General features: G+C 40.3%; 3 protein-coding genes across 3 annotated transcripts; all 3 read left to right on the forward strand.

Moving 5' to 3' along the window:
* LOC18792479 (F-box protein At1g22220) lies at window positions 8,030-9,649 on the forward strand. The gene has a single exon (XM_020557058.1). The coding sequence runs from the start codon at window positions 8,410-8,412 to the stop codon at window positions 9,385-9,387; it is 978 nt and encodes a 325-aa protein (XP_020412647.1). The 5' UTR covers window positions 8,030-8,409; the 3' UTR covers window positions 9,388-9,649.
* Window positions 11,034-16,249, forward strand: LOC18794046 (MDIS1-interacting receptor like kinase 2). Its single transcript, XM_020558118.1, has 4 exons — window positions 11,034-11,548; window positions 11,767-13,149; window positions 14,842-15,692; window positions 15,828-16,249. The coding sequence occupies exons 1-4, from the start codon at window positions 11,034-11,036 to the stop codon at window positions 16,247-16,249; spliced, it is 3,171 nt and encodes a 1,056-aa protein (XP_020413707.1).
* Window positions 16,964-18,719, forward strand: LOC18793389. Its single transcript, XM_007227608.2, has one exon. The coding sequence runs from the start codon at window positions 17,306-17,308 to the stop codon at window positions 18,452-18,454; it is 1,149 nt and encodes a 382-aa protein (XP_007227670.2). The 5' UTR covers window positions 16,964-17,305; the 3' UTR covers window positions 18,455-18,719.

Consider the following 19,202-nt stretch of genomic DNA (forward strand, 5'->3'; position numbering starts at 1 on the left):
CCGACATTTGCTGAAAATTGAACTTAAAGTCAATGTTGCCTAATTTTGCCGTTGCATAGAGGGAATGCCAAGCTTTCTTCCCCTAACTTCTTCTTAATTCTCCAATGTGTATGATAATCGAAACTATTCGTGATCGAGCTCATCTTGTTAAGAATTATTTATGCAAAAAAATCAACTAAATTGGAAGTTGTTTCTGCTAAAATATGAAAACTATGAGAGAATATTTGTTTGTGGGAATTTTCTGTGTATTCTTCTCCTTATAGGAGGTCATATTTATAATACAACGAAACCTGAATGGGCAAGTAAATAATAAATTCCTAAATCTATTTGCAGTAGGAAATCAGGAATTAAAGTAAATTAATTACAATTATAATAGGAATTCTTGGTGTATAAGGAAAGTAAGTCAATATCCACAAGTTACGCCAACACTCCCCCTCACATTGGTGCATAGATGTCGCCAATGCCCAACTGATCTAGTGAATTGTGGAATGCTTTACTGGAAATCGCTTTTGTCAAAATATCCGCCAATTGATCCTTGGATTTCACAAAAGGAAACTGAAACACTTCAGCCTCAAGCTTTTGTTTGATGAAGTGTCGATCCACCTCAACATGTTTAGTACGATCATGCTGAACCGAATTCTGTGCAATGGCTATAGCAGCCTTGTTGTCACAAAAGAGATTCATTGTGGATGTAGGTTTATACCCAAGTTCAGTAAGCAACTTTCTTAACCAAAGAAGTTCACAAATCCCTTTAGTCATGCCTCTGAACTCGGCTTCTGCACTGGATAAAGCTACTACATTCTATTTCTTGCTTCTCCATGTCACCAAATTACCTCCCACGAATGTGAAGTAACCCGATGTGGATTTTCTATCTGTTACATTACCTGCTCAATCTGCATCTGAATAACCATCAATATTTAGATGACCATGCTTTGAGAACATAAGTCCTTTTCCAGGTGCAGACTTCAAATATCTAAGTATCCGAAGAACTGCATTCATATGGTCTTCACTTGGAGAGTGCATAAATTGACTGATAACGCTCACCGCATAAGCAATGTCTGGTCGAGTATGTGACAAATAGATCAATCTTCCCACTAACCTTTGGTATCTTTCTTTGTTAGTTGGAACTTGATCCGGATATTCTCCAAGATGATGATTCTGAACAATAGGAGTGTCCGCAGGTTTACAATCTAACATTCCTGTGTCTGTCAACAAGTCTAAGACATATTTCCTTTGAGAGAGAAATATGCCTTGCTGCGATCGAGCCACCTCAATTCCCAAGAAATACTTGAGTCCACCTAGATCCTTCATCTCAAACTCCGTAGCCAAATAGCCTTGTAGCTGTGATATTTCATGTTTATCATTCCCAGTAATAATCATATCATCAACATAGATTATTAATGCTGTTACCTTCCCTTTTCGATGTTTCAAGAACAGAGTATGATCTGAGTTGCACTGTTTGAAACCATTGTTCTTCATTGCCATGGTGAACCGTCCAAACCATGCACGTGGTGACTGTTTCAATCCATACAATGCTTTTCGTAACCTGCAAACTGTTCCAGTCTGAGTAGTATTATATCCAGGAGGAATGTCCATGTACACCTCCTCCGTGAGTTCTCCATGTAAAAAAGCATTCTTTACATCAAACTGGTGTAGTGGCCAATCCAAATTAGCTGCAAGGGACAATAAGACTCTGACGGTGTTTAACTTTGCAACTGGAGCAAAGATTTCTTCATAGTCTATACCATAGGTCTGTGTGTACCCTTTTGCCACAAGTCTTGCCTTGTATCGCTCGATAGATCCATCTGCATTGTGTTTTATAGTAAACACCCATCTACATCCGATAGTCTTTTTTCCTCGGGGTATAGTCTCCAATGTCCAAGTCTGATTTTTCTCAAGGGCTTTCATCTCCTCTTTTATAGCTTGGACCCACTTAGGATCTTTCAATGCTTCAGAGATCTTGGTTGGAATATGGATAGCAGACAACTGATGCACAAAAGCCTTTAGTGGTTCAGACAGCGTCTCAGTGGATACATGATTTGCAATTGGATACTTGGATGTCTTGCCAATATCAGGTGAATAACGGTTTGGTGGCTTCCTACGATTTTGCCTGAAGGGTAATTGATATCCAATAGTTTTATCATCTAAATACACAAGTCTAGTAGGAGTAGTTACCTCAAGGATATTCTCAGGAGATTGGTCTGTTGGTACTGTTGAGTTAGAGGGGGGGTCTTCATCTTGTTGTTCTGTATTGTCTGTAGGTGTGAGACTCGGATCAGAAATATCTTCGCATGGATCAGGTGGGTCAGGCAATTGATCGCCATGAACGGGCGATTGGTCGCTTTTCGACAGAGAGTAATCTCGTGCTCCAGACTCAGAATGATTAATCATTTCTGTACAAAGGATAATTTCTTTATTTTCCAAGTCGCTCCAATTCTGCTCTTCACTTCGTATCTCCCCTTGAAGTTTAGAATTGGATGATGGGTCATGGAAGAACAGCTCAGATTCCAGAAAGGTCACATCCAAAGTGACATAAGTTCGTTGGGTAGGAGAGTGATAACAGCGGTAGCCTTTCTGATGAGTGGCATAACCCACAAAAACACAACGAAGCGCACATGGATCAAGTTTGCTACGTTGATTTTTGTGGAGATGAACGAAAGCCACACATCCAAAGATTCGGGGTGTGAGTACCAAAACATAAGGCAGAGGTCTGTGTTGTGCAAGCACCTGTAAGGGAGTTTTAAAGGTCAGTACACTAGAAGGCATGCAGTTGATCAGATGAATTGCGATAACAATAGCATCATCCCAGTGATGGCGAGGAACATGAGCGCCAATCAGAAGTGCTCGGGCGGTTTCAAGAAGATGTCGATTCTTTCGTTCAGCAACACCATTTTGTTGTGGTGTCTGAGGACAAGTCGTCTCATGGATAATTACATGTTGTTGGAAGTAATTTTGAAAGTCATGATTGACAAATTCTCCACCATTGTCTGAGCGAAGAATCTGGATTTGAGCATTAAACTGAGTTTTCATCTGTTTGTGGAAGGACTGAAAACAGGAAAACACTTCGTTTTTATTCTTCAGCAAATAAAGCCATGTCATCCGTGTACAATCATCGATGAATGTGACAAACCATCGAATACTAGAAGGAGCAGTGATAGGAGAAGGTCCCCAGACATCAGAGTGAATTAACGTAAATGGAGTAGTACACTTGTTCGTACTCAACGGGTAGGGCACACGGTGACTCTTGGCCAAAATACAAGTATCACATGTGAAGTCAGAGTCCTTGAAACCTGAGAATAAATCTGGTATAAGATGCTTCATATAACTAAAAGACGGATGTCCCAATCGACGGTGCCACAACCAGATTTGCTTTTGTTTGCTATCAAAGGGATGTGTCACACTGTTAGCCATGCCATGACTGAAGTCATCGACATAATATAGCCCCCCTCTCTTAGTACCACGACCAAGAATCTCCTTAGTGTGAATATCCTGAAGTAAACAAAAACTCGGATAAATGAGTACACAACAATTCAATTGTTCAGTAAGCTGACTAACTGACAACAATTTAGTGGATAAAGATGGAACAAGTAAAGTATTAGACAGTGTGAGAGAGGATGAGAGTGCAACAGTGCCAGCCCCTGTCACAGGATAAGTAACACCATTGGGATTTGCAATACAGGGTCGTCGAGGTTGTGTAGTATTCAGAAAATCATCAGGATCAAACGTCATATGATCAGTTGCACCGGAATCAATTATCCAGCTCCTGAAATCAATCTTATCGGAAGTATGGAATCCATAACCAGTACCATTACTGGTCAAATTGCATTGTCCTTGATCTGTAAGAGTAGCCTACCAATTGGGGTAGCCATGCGATTTAAAACAAGTTTCACAAGTGTGTCTCGGATCACCACAATATGCGCAAGCTGGTCCATGTGTCGGGGTCGTTAGTCTAGAAGTCATAATCTGTGCAGCGGAAGATGCATAGGATACAGGTTGAGTATGAATTGAGATTGGAATCTGAGCTTGAGTCGGGGCCGGAGTCGGAGTCGAAATCGGGATCAGGGTCTGAATCAGAGACAAATTCGGGGTTGGGGTCATCATCGGAGTAGAGGTCGGGGTCATCTTCGGAGTCGGGGTCGGGGTCGTCGTCGTCATAGTCGGGGTCGGGGTCGGGGTCGTCAAAAGAGGATCTTGATTCTGGATCGGGTTCGGGGTCAAAGTCTGCATCTGTAGGAGCGGAGCCATCTGGGCACTCAACTCAACGATGGTGGGTGGAGAATGAGAGAAGGAGTCGGTGGTGCTACCTCCATGAGGGTTGAAAAAATCATCAACCCCCATAGCAGCGGTGGGGGTTTGAAACTAGAGTAAGCAATTCCAAGATCGCCGCTCTGATACCATGCTAAAATATGAAAACTATGAGAGAATATTTGTTTGTGGGAATTTTCTGTGTATTCTTTTCCTTATATGAGGTCATATTTATAATACAACGAAATCTGAATAGGCAAGTAAATAATAAATTCCTAAATCTATTTGCAGTAGGAAATCAGGAATTAAAGTAAATCAATTACAATTATAATAGGAATTCTTGGTGTGTAAGGAAAGTAAGTCAATATCCACAAGTCACGCCAACAGTTTCGTCATTTTATTAATGTTTCAACAAAACACTGATTTGGTTGATGTTTTACAAAGATGATTGTTGAAGAGTAAGTTAAAAGATAAATGATTCTGATTATTAAAGCACATTGCACGATAACAATAGAAACGAATAAAGTATTTAAAAAATCCTAGCCTCCATTCTCTCTCTCTCTCTCAAACCTCTTTTACGTTATGTGTTCCGGGGAGAGTGGAGGACGCCACTCCTCCTCCTCCTCCTCCTTTCTCCCTCTATCTCTTTTCTTACTTCCCTACTTATTTCCCCTTTCCCATCTACTAGATTTCCTGTTTTACTTGTAGGGAGGTTATTTGTGTCCAGATCTGTGGATATGTGGTTTTGTTGTAAGGTAACAATCTGCAATCTCAGTGGTGTTCTCTATCTCCAAGACGGCAGCAACATATGTGGTGGTGGTGGCAACAACTGCGATAGTGGCTTTGATGGTTTTTGGTTGTTTGTTTGCAGTTTTCTTTTTGTAATAATTGCATCAACTCCTTGTAAGTTGGGTGTTTGATTGTTTTCTAATCTCTACTTGTATTTTGTACTTATGAGAGTTATATTGGTAGATTTGGGCGCTGCGATTCATGTTTGGTTTGTTAAGGCATGCGGTTTTTATGCCGAAATTTCTTTGGCCTTTTGTGGCCTATATTTGGATTAGCCCTATATGGTTACTATGCTTCCATATTTGTATTACCCTTTTGCGTGCATTTGTATTTGCCCTTGTGGCAGATAGTCTTTGTGCTTAATATATGAATACAATTATCGCTTTTCTCTATCTAAAAAAAATACAAAAAAGAAAAATAGTTAGCATTCATGTGTTGTATTCATTCCTTATTATTTACCTTTTCTCTTCACCATCATCTAATCTTGAATCCTTAACACGAATTAACTTGAATCCTTCACATTTTATCTAACTTAAGAATACGTGTGAGTCGAAAACGAAAAAAAATCTAGCTCAAACAATTGGTAACCCTAATGGCATGTTTACAAACACAACAACTTCAAATTGGTATTATAATTATTATAATTTCTAATTTCTCATATGTTTATTGATATAATACTCGTTTTAAAATTCTCATGCATTAAGTGACATAAAAGGAATCAAAAAGAGAATTGACTTGCTTTGTATGTAATTGTTTCGCAATGAAATTCATAATTTGAACTAGTTTAGATTGATTGGGGGGAATAATCCATTGAGAGCATTTTTGCTCACCACTTTAACCCATGGTGTATCATCACTAGTAGCGGATCCGGGATTCTCAGGTCATAGGGTCACAATGTAAAAGTGTCGAAATTTTTTTAGGCTAAACTATTGAGGCATTTTTTTAGGACAAATGAGTCATTTCCTATCTAATTATTTAAATAATAAAAAAAAATAAATTAAATTATAAATAAATAAATAAATAAAACACACACACACTAATACTCTACCATTAACCCCAACCTACCCTAGAAATCCTCTGTCTAATACCCAGAAGAAGAAGGGTTTTTGAAGATCTCAGGTGTAGCAATGTCTATTTCAATATATCTCACACACATCTTGCACTAATTTCTCTATATCTTCTCAAGCAAAGATCAATTATCTGACTTTTTAGCGCTCAATTCAAACGCATCAGGTTGGCATTTCGTCGAGCACCTTGCGTGCATCTCAAGGTCATCTTGCAACTAGTCATGGGGTATACTTAGACCTCCACATGCTATCCACAACCATATTTCTGGCTATTTTTAATGGGGTCGTGTGACCCCTCTTGTCCCTTAATCCGTTCGTCACTGATCACCACTACCCTTCTCAACACATGTCCATAAGTATAACTATGATTTTATAAATACAAAGTAAAAAATTAACTATGGTTAGACCCATAAACACGTATCAAGTGTTGAGAATAATATTAAAAATACACCTTGAGTTAAAATGATGAGCAAAAATATTTACTAATCAATTCTTTTACCCTTTCCCAACTTCTAACTTGCCGAATTCATGAGTCTCATATTCCAAATAAGGAAACATCCCATAAAAAAGAACCTTGAATCTTGTGTGTGGATTACTCCACGCCCAACTTTGTACATAGTTAGATGAAGAGTGGCCTAGAAGGTTAGGTGATCACTTACCAGGATTGCGTTGTTGGAGGAACTTGCCTTTTATTTTATATTTTTAATCAATATTTTATTCTCTCTCCTTTAGGTTTAATTTTCCAAATTCTTATTAAAAAAATTGCAATGTTTTTTTTATATTTAAAAATACAAGCGATATTAGGGGAGGGGTGTTTTTACAACTACCAAAGTGATATTGGAGGAGGGGGTTTTTTATAACTACCAAAGTATCATTGGAATTTGAACATAAGACCACTAATTTACAAATCGAAGCCCTATTTCATTGAGTTAAAACCAATGACAAAAAATGGCAATCTTTGTCTTTGATTGTGTGGTTAATTGTCACATCCCGGGATCGACTCGGCCGTAGCACGATATTGTCCGCTTTGGGCCCCCCCTCTCTGGCCATCACGGTTTTATTTTTGGGAGCTCACGACCAACTTCCCAGTGGGTCACCCATCTTGGGATTGCTCTGGCCCTCGACTCGCTTAACTTCAGAGTTCCTATGACTCCGAAGCCAGTGAGCTCCCAAAAGGCCTCGTGCTAGATGGATGCGGGTGTGCACATATAAGACACATTACCCCCTCTCCGTTGGTTGATGTGGGATCTTACAATCCATCTCCTTAAGGGCCCGACGTCCTCGTCGGCACACTCGTACCACACGGCAGAGTGGCTCTGATACTAAATTGTCACATCCCGGGATCGATTCCGCCGTAGCACGATATTGTCCGCTTTGGGCCCCCCTCTCTAGCCCTCACGGTTTTATTTTTAGGAGCTCACGACCAACTTCCCAGTGAGTCATCCATCCTGGGATTGCTCTGGCCCTCAACTCGCTTAACTTCAGAGTTCCTACGACTCCGAAGCCAGTGAGCTCCCAAAAGGCCTCGTGCTAAATGGATGCGGGTGTGCACATATAAGGCACATCACCCCCTCTCCGTTAGTTGATGTAGGATCTTACAATAATGAGTGAAAATAAAACCACATTGACCCACAAACAATTTTCCAATTTTAGGCAAAAGATCATAATGGACCGTGTTATCTGACTCAGATGGATTTAACAAATACTTTAGTTGGGACCTAACACATTAACGAATTATAGAAAAATAAATAAATCAGTGGGCTTTAGGTTAGCAAATAAATATGTGCTCCAACACAAAATTTGTAACCTTATTTGGACCCAGCCTCTCTTCCCTTCAACATTGACTATTCACAATTCTTCAAGCTGCGGGCCGTCGTCGTTTTGTTTCAACGCTTCCGCACACCATGTCGTTTCTACCCGTAAGAGCAAAGTCGTCGATCTACGCGTAAACGACCGTAAGTCTGTAACTTATTGACCGTTATATCTTACGTTGAGATTATCATTTATGATCAACGGCTCATAACTGGCCGCGTCAGCCACGCATTTCAAAACAGAAAGATTCAAAACAAAATATCTCTCTCTGATAAATGAAATCTAAAAACAAATCGAAAACCGGAGCCGGCGTTAACCACAGGGGCCCTCCCTACACCACCTAGACGGTCAAATATGGGGCCCACCCCTGCCCGATTCTTCTAAAAAGGCACTGCCTTTCTGTTCTTCTCTCTCGTCTATCCTCATTTTCACCTAAAACAAGCAAAGAGAGAGCACTGCACACTCTGTCTGCAAGTCTCCGAGATTACTCCCTCAAATGGACGGCTTCGATCGACTCCCGGACTCACTGATCCTCCAGATCTTCGACTTGGTCTCCGACGTCAAGACGCTCATCCGCTGCCGCGCCGTGTCGAAGCGGTTCAACTCGCTCGTTCCCCAAACCGACTCGCTCCTTTTAACCGTCGACCGAGTCATCTCATCCGATTCGGACTCGGATTCGGCGAACGACGACGTTTCGCACCTCCTGGTTACCTTCCTGAAGTCCATTCTGAAATCGATCCACGACCTCGTCTCGGCGAGGCCCGACCCGACCCGGGCCCGCTCCCAGAACTCGCCCGCCCAGATCCTCCGGTCCTTCCACAACGTCCGAAACCTCTCGATCGAGCTGCCCTCCGGGGATCTCAGGCTCGAGAAGGGCACGGTGCTGAAATGGCGAGCGGATTTCGGGAAGACCTTGAGGAGCTGTGTGATCCTCGGGTTCCGATCGGTCGTCGCCGGCGGGGAAACGCCGGTGCCCGGAGATGACGCGGACTTCGCCGGAGGGCTGAAGGTGCGGGTGGTGTGGACGATCAGCGCGCTGATCGCGGCATCGGCGAGGCACTACTTGCTGAAGGAGGTGGTGAGGGAGCAGAGAGGGCTGGAAACGCTGGTTCTGAGAGACAGAGAAGGAGAAGGCGTGGTGGTGATGGAGAAGGAAGGGTTGAGAGAGTGCGGGAGGGAGGACACGTGTGATGCGGAGGAGGAGGAGGAGGAGGTGGAGGAGGAGGGATGGGATAGGGGAAGGAGCAGGGTGCCTAGCGTGAGGATGCGGATGAGGCACGTGCCGAGAATGGAACTGAAGGGTGGGGTTTGGGTGGAGGGCGCGACACTTGTTGTGGTGAGGCCGAGTTTGAGCGGTGACGTGGAGGACGGTGATTTGGCGATGGGGGCATTTGGCGGGGATGTGCTTTACGGGGAAGTTGTAGAGGCTTTGCTCAAGGCCAAGAGTTATTTACTGGAAATGAACTCATTCTAATTATTCATGGCAAATGGTGAAATGTTTTTTTTTTTTTTCTGGTTTTGTTTTCGATGTTCTGTACATTCATCCTGATCTTTTTTTTTTTGGCCCCAAATATTTGTAGAAGTAGTGTACTACTACCAGTTGGTACTGTGGTGCTGCTACTGAGCAATTGTATGAACAATCGAATAAAGCTTTTGTCCGTTGCTAATATTTGGGGGAACAAAATCATGTCCTCTTTTGAAAAGAAAAATAAACAAATTCGTACAAGTTTAGAAGGTCATCATGTGGGAGAAGAAGGAATTGAATTTGGGTACAAGCAACGGCAACACCGCCTTGGCTAATTGGTCTGATTTACGTCTTCAATCAACGGCAACGGCAACACTGCCTTAGCTAATTAGTCTAATTTATGTCTTCATACATATTTTGATGTTAATTTGGTCCCCATTTGTCACCTTAGCAATGTATCAAATTACAATGACCACCTTCACTTGCCTGGATTGAGGTCCAACCAGGAGCCCTTTCAACTATTAAGTGCCAGTTTGTCATTGTTTATTTGAGGTGATAAGTGATTTTTTTAAAAATTTTGGGAAGCCCGGCCCATTTGTTAAACTATGAGAAAATCACTTATTTTTAAAAATTACTGTGAGAGAAAGTTATAAAGAAAAGCAGCTAATGAGGTGCTTTCATTTTCTGATTACGCAGGAATCAGTTTCGAAGAGGCACTGAGTTTAATGATTATGCTGCAATCATTTTCTGATTATGCGGGAATCAGTATCAATAACACTTTTAACAACCAAACGCCAAACTGCTTTCTCTCACAACAAATCTGACAGCGATTATTTTTACAGCACAGCAATGCCAAACTGGCCCTAAGATTTTGCTCTTTAATTTATTTATTTTTCTTATGTACATATAATTTACGAAATTTAATTCATTTGTTTCCAAATTCAATAGCATTTATTTCTAATTTATTAAAACTTTGAAATTGAGCTCAAAATGGTGAACGCATGTCTGCTCATTTTATTCATGTGGGATAATGGCCCAATTCATTTGGACCTACTCGAGTCAGGGTCAGTCTAATTCTTAAGGCCCAACTCAATGTGGCATGGTTAACTCATGATTATTTTATATCTTTTAAATAGGAATTGGAACACACGACATCGGGTATATAACTGCTCTTAATCACTTGAACTAAAATCTCCTTATCCGATCAATTTTATATAACAATGGATTCACCTGCTTTAGTTAGAAATAGCAAGTGATTTGCTTCCATGGCTCATGAGAAACTCAAATGGCGCCTTCCCATATGTTATCCACTATCTACTTGATCCCGACAAATTTTTCATAGATCTTGCCTAATTGTAATCCATTTAGGACGATTTATCCTGTAACATTTTGAAAATATTTTCCAGCACCCTAATTTTGACGCTAGTGTATGAATTAATCCAAAGTCTTCACCAAATTATCTTCACTTTCAAAGTGAAGTAATTAAAATATAAAAACAGCCCCCCATTATTCTTCTGCACACCTCTAAATTCAGAAGCCTATGAAAGGAAACTCCAATGGCTGAGTGGAAGACAAAGTCATAGCCAAGAACATTATAAATATACATCTCAGAAGCACAACCACTACATTGTACATTTCGCCCGAAAGAAAAGAAGATGAGCTCTTCAACTTTTTATGAGAAGTTAGCCTCTCTGGCTTGCCTTATCTTTTATGTTCAGTTGGTTTCAACAACACCATGCTTTGCTAGCTCCACTGAAGCAGAGGCTCTGCTTAAATGGAAAGCTAGCATTCAAAATCAAACACTTGATAATCTATCCACATGGACTTACTTTCCCAGAAAAAATGCCACAAATTTTCTCCGCAAGCCAAAAGCCAATGCAAGCCCATGCAAGACGTGGACTGGTATTTCATGCAACGCTGCAGGCAGCATCATCAACATAAACCTTACCACATCCGGTATACAAGGTACGTTGCATGAATTCTCGTTCTTGTCCTTCCCGAATCTCGAATATCTCGACCTCAGCATGAATAAACTCTTTGATGTCATCCCGCCTCAAATCAGTTACCTCTCTAAACTCGTTTATCTTGATCTAGCTTGTAATGAGTTGTTTGGGAGAATTCCGCCAGAAATCGGTGGCCTAAGAAATCTTACCATCCTCTATCTCTTTGCAAATAAACTTTCTGGCGAAATTCCTAAAGAGATAGGGAACTTAAAATCTCTTGTAGATCTAAAGTTGTCCGTCAATAGTTTAACAGGTTCCATCCCTCCAAGTTTTGGAAGCTTAAAAAAGCTAACAACCTTGTGCTTGTCCAAAAATAAACTTTCTGTGGTTCTATTCCTCAAGAGATGGGGAACCTGAAATCTCTCGTGGAGCTTTATTTGTACGAGAATCGGCTCAATGGTTCGATCCCGACATCACTAGGTAACTTGACAACCCTTACCCATCTATGGCTTTACACAAATAAATTTTCTGGCACTATTCCTGATGATATAGGGAAAATGGAATTTCTTGTGCATCTCTTCTTATCCAACAACAACTTCACTGGTTGTATCCCTAAAAACTTTGGAAACTTAGAAAAGCTACAAACGTTGTACTTGTACAAAAATCAACTCTCCAGTTCAATTCCAGAAGAATTAGGGAATCTGAAATCTCTTGTAGGTTTAGATTTGTCTTACAACAATTTAACAGGTGGCATCCCTCCAAAATTTGGAAACTTAAAAAAGTTACAGTTGTTGTACTTGCATGACAATCAACTCTCTGGTTCGATTCCAAAAGAGATAGGTAACTTAAAATCTATTGTGGATTTAGGGTTGAGCGAGAATCAACTCAATGGTTCAATTCCTGCTTCATTTGGTACCCTGACCAATTTGGAAATCTTACATCTACGGGATAACAAACTTTCCGGCCCTATCCCCAAAGAGATAGAGAATCTTAAGAAGTTGACTAAACTGCACTTGGATACTAACCAATTTTCTGGTCATTTGCCCCAACATATTTGCCAAGGTGGACAACTCACAAACTTTTCAGTACACAACAACAATTTGACTGGTCCAATCCCCAGAAGCTTGAAAACCTGCACAAGCTTATTCAGAATCCATCTTGAAGGGAACCAATTGACAGGCAATGTATCTGAAGTCTTCGGCGTTTATCCGAATCTTGATTTTATAGATGTAAGCCACAATAACTTGTATGGTGAAATCTCACTCAACTGGGGACAATGCCCACAGTTAAAAACCCTACTAATGGCAGGAAACAAGCTTACCGGTAACATACCACCTGAGATAGGCAATGCAAACAAAATTCATGTGCTCGACCTTTCTTCAAATCATTTAGTTGGGGTGGTTCCGAAGGAATTCGGGAGACTGACTTCTTTGGTGAAGCTGATGTTGAATGGAAATCAACTTTCGGGTCGTATACCTTCCGAATTTGGATCATTGACTGATCTTGAATATCTTGACATGTCAAGAAACAGTTTCAATGAGTCTATTCCGAGCGTTCTAGGTGGTTTGGTTGAATTAAACTACTTGAATTTGAGCAACAACAAGTTCAGTCAAGCTATTCCATTTCAGTTAGGGAAGTTAGTTCAACTGTCCCAACTAGATATAAGTCATAACTCTCTTGAAGGACAGATGCCATCAAAAATTAGCAATATGGGGAGTTTGGAGACGCTTAATCTTTCCCACAACAATCTTTCTGGTTTCATTCCAACAAGTTTTGAAGGCATGCATGGCTTGTCCTTTGTGGACATCTCCTACAATGACTTAGAAGGCCCCCTTGTTGGAAATTAGGAATGTTATTAAATTGTTATTTAGTTTCCTTTTATTAGTTGATTGTAATTGATTTGGAGTAGTCTCCAAGTAACCTAGTTTTCCTAGTTAAGCTTGTAATATCTCTATAAATACTTAGCCTTTTGGCTCTATCAATAACAACTGAGAATTATTCTTCTTAACAAAATCTCTAATTTCACATGGTATCAGAGCACTGATTCTAGGGCGTCTCTTGAAACTTTTTTACAATCCTTATTTTCTTCACAATCCGATGTTTCACAACCCTAGTTGCTAATCTTTGAAATCTTTTGCCAAATTGAGAGTCGTTGGCGCTTTTCATCCCTCACCCATGATGGGTATTCATCTTGTATAGTCGTCTTATTCACCCTCTCCTCAATGATCAATATTTTATTCCCGCTACCAAAGCCATACCATCCCACAGTTTCTACATCTAACTAAACCAACAGTCGCACCCTTCTTTGGCGCTGCAATTTCCTTATGTTTTTCATACAAGTATTGCTCTCTATACAAATCATATTGAGCCATCTCTAGTCATGCTCTCTGTTGCAATCAGATATTGAGCCCATATTTTGATGTCTACTACGCTTGCCACCACCACGGCATCTTCGGCCTTCATCGAGCCTACCCATCATTTTTTTAAGTCGTCTACACTTGCGGTAGGCACGCCGTCTTCATTGCGATTCCTTCGTGAGCCTCGTCACTGCTCACTAAGCCGTTTATTTCCTCCGTGAGCCTTGTCACCGCTCACCGAGCCGTTATTTTCCTCCACGAGCCTCGTCAACGCTCGTCGAGCCTTTTATTTGACTGTTCTGCCGGTCTTTGGTTATTTTCCTCCGTGAGCCTTGTCACCGCTCACCGAGCCGTTATTTTCCTCCACGAGCCTCGTCAACGCTCGTCGAGCCTTTCATTTGACTGTTCTGCCGGTCTCTGTCTTCTTCAGCTACTCTCTTGAGTTGCCTTTTCGCTTCTCAGTTTGAGCACCTTATCTTTGTCTTTGTCTCTGTTCATGATTTGCCGGGTTTCCTCCCTTACTATTTTTCTTTTTTGAAGTTTTTTCTTCATGAGACAGCCGTATGCTACCACATTCCCCTCTTGCATTTGTTTCTGCCATGAGACTGGCATGTTTGAGTCTCTTTACTATTATTTCAATTTCTCTTCTTTCAAATCTTGACCATTTATCAGTGTCAAATTTGATGGGGAGATAGATGCAACTTTATTTGGGTGCTGCTTCCTTCAACTCACGACTCTCATACATCGTCGGATTTGAGAGGAGCAACAACCCCCTTTACAGCAGCACACCGCTGCTCCATTTGCCTCCAAATTTGCCTTCATTACAACAGTGACACAGCTGAGACACAGCTGCCCCCTCTACAGCAGTGACACCACTGCCTCTTTATCAGCAACCTTTGGGAGTAACACCTTTCACAATCTCTTGTGCAAGTTGGACGTTCTTGCTATCCACTCTCCAACTTGAGGGGGAGTGTTGGAAATTAGGAATGTTATTAAATTGTTATTTAGTTTCCTTTTATTAGTTGATTGTAATTGATTTGGAGTAGTCTCCAAGTAACCTAGTTTTCCTAGTTAAGCTTGTAATATCTCTATAAATACTTAGCCTTTTGGCTCTATCAATAACAATTGAGAATTATTCTTCTTAACAAAATCTCTAATTTCACACCCCTTCCCAACAACACCGCATTTCGAGATGCTGCACCGGAAGGAATACAAGGGAACAAAGGATTGTGTGGCAATAATGGAGTTTTGCAGCCCTGCAATGAACGTAGCTCAAAAAAGGACCAGAAAAGGATATTGGTAATCACATTCTCTCTTCTAGCTGCGCTTTTACTTCTGTCTTCTTTCTTTACAGTTGTCTTTGTATTAGATAAAAGAAAGAAGCTTCAGCATTCAGATCCAGAACGAAATAACATGCATGAAGCAATTTCCTTTTCGATATTAAACTTTGACGGAAGAGCGATGTATGAGGAAATCAAAAAGGCAACACAAGATTTCGATTCAATGTATTGCATTGGAAAGGGAGGACATGGAAGCGTCTACAGAGCGAATTTGTCATTTGCCAACATAGTAGTGGCCGTGAAGAAACTCCATCTGCAGCAGGACAGTGAGAAGAATGTTGAGAAGGAATTCCTAAATGAAGTAAGAACAATGACTGAGATACGACACCGAAATATTGTCAAGCTCTATGGTTACTGCGCACATAAACGACATTCGTTGTTGGTGTATGAGTATCTTGAAAGAGGTAGCTTGGCTGCAATGTTGAGCAAAAATGAAGAAGCTAAAGAGTTGGGATGGAGTAAAAGAGTGAATATTGTTAAAGGTGTAGCTCATGCCTTGTCTTACATGCACCACGATTGCTTGCCTCCAATTGTACATAGGGACATAACAAGCAACAACATTTTGCTGGATTCTGAATTTGAGGCCTCTGTTGCAGATTTCGGCGCTGCCAAGTTTTTGAGCACAAACTCAACTAATTGGACTTCCCTTGCAGGCACATATGGATATGTGGCACAGGTAATATTGATGGTCTCTCTTTTTTCTTTTTCTTTTTAAAAAAAAATGGTATTAATAAAAATATTTATCATTCATTTTTTGTTCCAAAGACAAATTAGTTTGAACACCGCAATTTTTGTGAATGTTTTCTGAGCAGAGCTGGCGTATACAATGGAAGTGAATGAAAAATGCGATGTTTATAGCTTTGGGGTGGTCACATTGGAAATAGTTGTGGGAAGGCATCCAGGAGATCTTATTTCATCTCTATCAACGGGCTCCTCCTCCTCATCCTCCTCGTTGTCGTCATCATCATCTGCATTACTAGCCAATCAAATGCTGGTTGTGGATGTTTTGGACCAACGCATTTCGCCGCCGACACATCAAATGGCAGGGGAAGCGGTCGCTCTTGTGAAGATAGCATTTGCATGCTTGAATGCAAGTCCACAATCTCGTCCAACGATGAAGCAAGTTTCTCAACTCCTCTCATCAACCCAGACACAGAGGCTGCATTTGCCAAAGCCATTACCTATGATTACATGCGCTGAATTGCTTGCTTTCAATCCTTTGACTACCTGATCAGGATGTGGTTAATTCCTACTGCCAGCTTTCTGCTTTGAAACAATTAAGTGTCCTAATTGTTGTTTTCTTATTGTCATCTAATTTTATTTACTTTGGTCCTTTGTAGTGCTTTAAGTTTTTAGAACTTGTTTCGCATATTTTTATATGTGTGGTGTTTTGTAATATGCTGCTAAGAGTACTTCTAAAATAGACATGAATTATAGTTTGAACGCCAATTGGAGAGAAGTGTTGCCGTCGAGGCTCTAATTAAATTGATGCAAACTAATTCAAATTTCAACGATAACAAATCAACGAGACTATACAACGATAATATTGCACATGAAACTTAATATACTGCGGTTAAATGAATCTCAAAATTAAAATAATAAAGCAAACCATAACATTTCGATACAACATGCTTATTGGGAATCAAATCAAATGACATATATTGATTAACCGTGAACATGCTTCTTCAGATACGAGTATTTGGTTTGAAAATTTTTCAGTGAATGTTTTACATAGATTGTGATTTATATGGTGTTAAGATCCCTCAATGATCTTCTTTGTAATCTTTGTTAATGTCTGTTTCTTGACTTAAAAAACACAAACCATGAAATCTTCAACTTAATTTTCGAGGGTAAAATGGGGAATACGTACAAATGCTGGGAAGCAAGCACCCTTATTTGATAAAATAATTTTTTTTGGTAATAAGACAAAATTTAAAAACAGAGAAAGAATATCAGAAAAGGAAGAAGAAAAAAGCAGCAGGGTTGAAAAACCCTAACGAGCGGGATTTGGGCGTCAAATTTCTTTACTTTGAAACGTTACATCCAAAAGCAAGCAGAGCATAGTGCTTGGCATGGTGCGTAATCTGGAGAATGAGCCTGAGGGCTACAGAGCATAGTGCTTGGCATCACCAGTTCTTTCCCGGAACTTGTTAATTCTGCATTCTGAGCCCCAGAATTCATAATCCCAGGCAAGTTCATATTTCAAAACCAATTTCTCTGTTTTCAATTTTGATGTTGAAATCACTGCAAAAAATTCACCAAAACCCTGAAAAATTTGATAACCCAAATGAACAAAAGGCTAATCTCACTCTCATTCTCTCTGAGAAGCTCGGTCCAGCTTCACAGGCCTCCTCTCTACCACTCAATCTCTATCTTGTTTTACTCTTCCTCCAAACCCAAAAGGTCAAAGTTTAACTTTGTCTCCAAAGACGGAAGGTCAAAATCAACGCCCAAAGTAGCAGTAGCTGAATATTTAATCAACCAGCACCAGTTTTCCCCAGAAACTGCTTTGAAAGCCTCATCATCCATCGCTTTTCTTAAAAATACCTCCGAGACGGATTCGGTGCTTTCATTCCTAAAAGAACGCGGATTCTCCAAAACCCAGCTAGAGGAAGTGGTTAAAAGGATCCCGAGGATCCTTCGTGCCAATCTTGACACGACCATCAAACCCAAAATCAAGATTTTCCAAGACTCTGGCTTTTCAGACTCCGACATTGCGGATGTTATATCCTCTTACCCCTGGATTTTATGGAATAGTGCTGATAATCGGCTTGGTCCTGCTATTTTAGCATTGAAGAACATTCTGGGCTCCAATGCTGGTGTGCTTAAGGTTTTAAAGTTATGTGGTTGGTATCTCAAATATGACTTGGAGAAGACAATGATTCCCAATATTGAGATTTTGAAGAGTTTGGGTATAAGTTCGTCGCAGATTGTCAAATACATTTGTCAGTTTCCCAGATTTTATCTGCATACGCAGGAGAGCATTATGGATTTTGTTAGAAGGGTTGATGAAATGGGTTTCGATAGGAAGTCCAAGATGTTCCTATCAGCAATTCGGACCATTAGTTCGATGAGTTTGGAGACCTGGGAAATGAAGGTGAAGCTTTTCCAGAGTTTGGGGTTTTCAGAAAAGGGTGTCTTGGTGGCGTTTAGGAGGGCTCCCCAGGTGTTTTGTATATCTGAGAAGAAGATTAAGGAGGCAACAGAGATGCTGCTCAGCTCTGGCAAGGCTGATATCGCATTTATAGTTAGTCACCCAGAGTTGCTTATTTGTAGCGTTGAGCACAGGCTGAAACCACGACTACAAGTTATGGAGAACCTAGAAAAGAAAAATCTACTTAGGAAAATACCTAGTTTGACCACAATCTGCAGGTACACTGATCAGAAGTTTGCTGAAAGATTTGTTATTCCTTATGCAAATGAACTTGAGGTCTAACATGACCAGTGAAGAGCCATGCTAATGCGATTTGAATATTTTTAGCTGGCACTGGCATTTGATGATGCTTGTAACCTGCAGGAAGAGTTTTTTTTTTTTTTTTTTTTTTGCGGGGGGAAGAACATGGAAAGGAAATAGAAAGGTCATGATTGTTTTTGAGGTATGTTCTTTTGAGCACTTGTGTTTCCTTCTAATAGTCTTTGAAAGTTGTAACACTCAGATTATTATTATTGTGGATCTGGTTATACCTTCTCCATTTATTAAATTCTTTAAACTTTGAATGCCTTAAAAAAGAGTGATAGTTAGCTTATTTGCTACTCAAAGTTATACTTTGTAGTCTTTTAGGTTTCAAGTTACCAATATCTTGAGCTGAGGGTATTAGTAACTGCTGTGTGTTCGACTCTTACAAACATTTGTTCTTACTTTGATTGCTCTTCCTTGGCTTGTATTTTTGTAATTGTGGCTTATGTAAATTTGCTTTTCAGAGATGAGATTGAACTTTTTTTATTGCAGTCTGCAAATTTTTTTGTTTTTTTTTAACGGAGTCTGCAAATTTTGTTAGACATTATGATCTCTAATCAGAATACAGGTAGTTTCATCGAGTTGATCTATCTGAAAGTGAACAGAAAATTTCACTATAGAGTTGCTTTTTACAATACCTGTGATATTGACAGAGCAAATTCTCCCAAATCATATGTCATATCTACTAAATGTAGACAGCAGGCTTTGAAAGCTAGGCCTTCATTAT

This window comes from Prunus persica, chromosome G1, assembly GCF_000346465.2.
Source record: "Prunus persica cultivar Lovell chromosome G1, Prunus_persica_NCBIv2, whole genome shotgun sequence".
NCBI lineage: Eukaryota > Viridiplantae > Streptophyta > Magnoliopsida > Rosales > Rosaceae > Prunus > Prunus persica.

What these genes read in the sequence shown, in the direction of transcription:
- LOC18793389 (XM_007227608.2), top strand. Translation starts at nt 17,306, where the DNA reads ATGAACAAAAGGCTAATCTCACTCTCATTCTCTCTGAGAAGCTCGGTC.
- LOC18792479 (XM_020557058.1), top strand. Translation starts at nt 8,410, where the DNA reads ATGGACGGCTTCGATCGACTCCCGGACTCACTGATCCTCCAGATCTTC.
- LOC18794046 (XM_020558118.1), top strand. Translation starts at nt 11,034, where the DNA reads ATGAGCTCTTCAACTTTTTATGAGAAGTTAGCCTCTCTGGCTTGCCTT. An exon ending in ACCATCCTCTATCTCTTTGC is followed by an intron (nt 11,549 to 11,766) that starts AAATAAACTTTC and finishes TTATTTGTACGA; the next exon opens with GAATCGGCTCAATGGTTCGA. An exon ending in CACATATGGATATGTGGCAC is followed by an intron (nt 15,693 to 15,827) that starts AGGTAATATTGA and finishes ATGTTTTCTGAG; the next exon opens with CAGAGCTGGCGTATACAATG.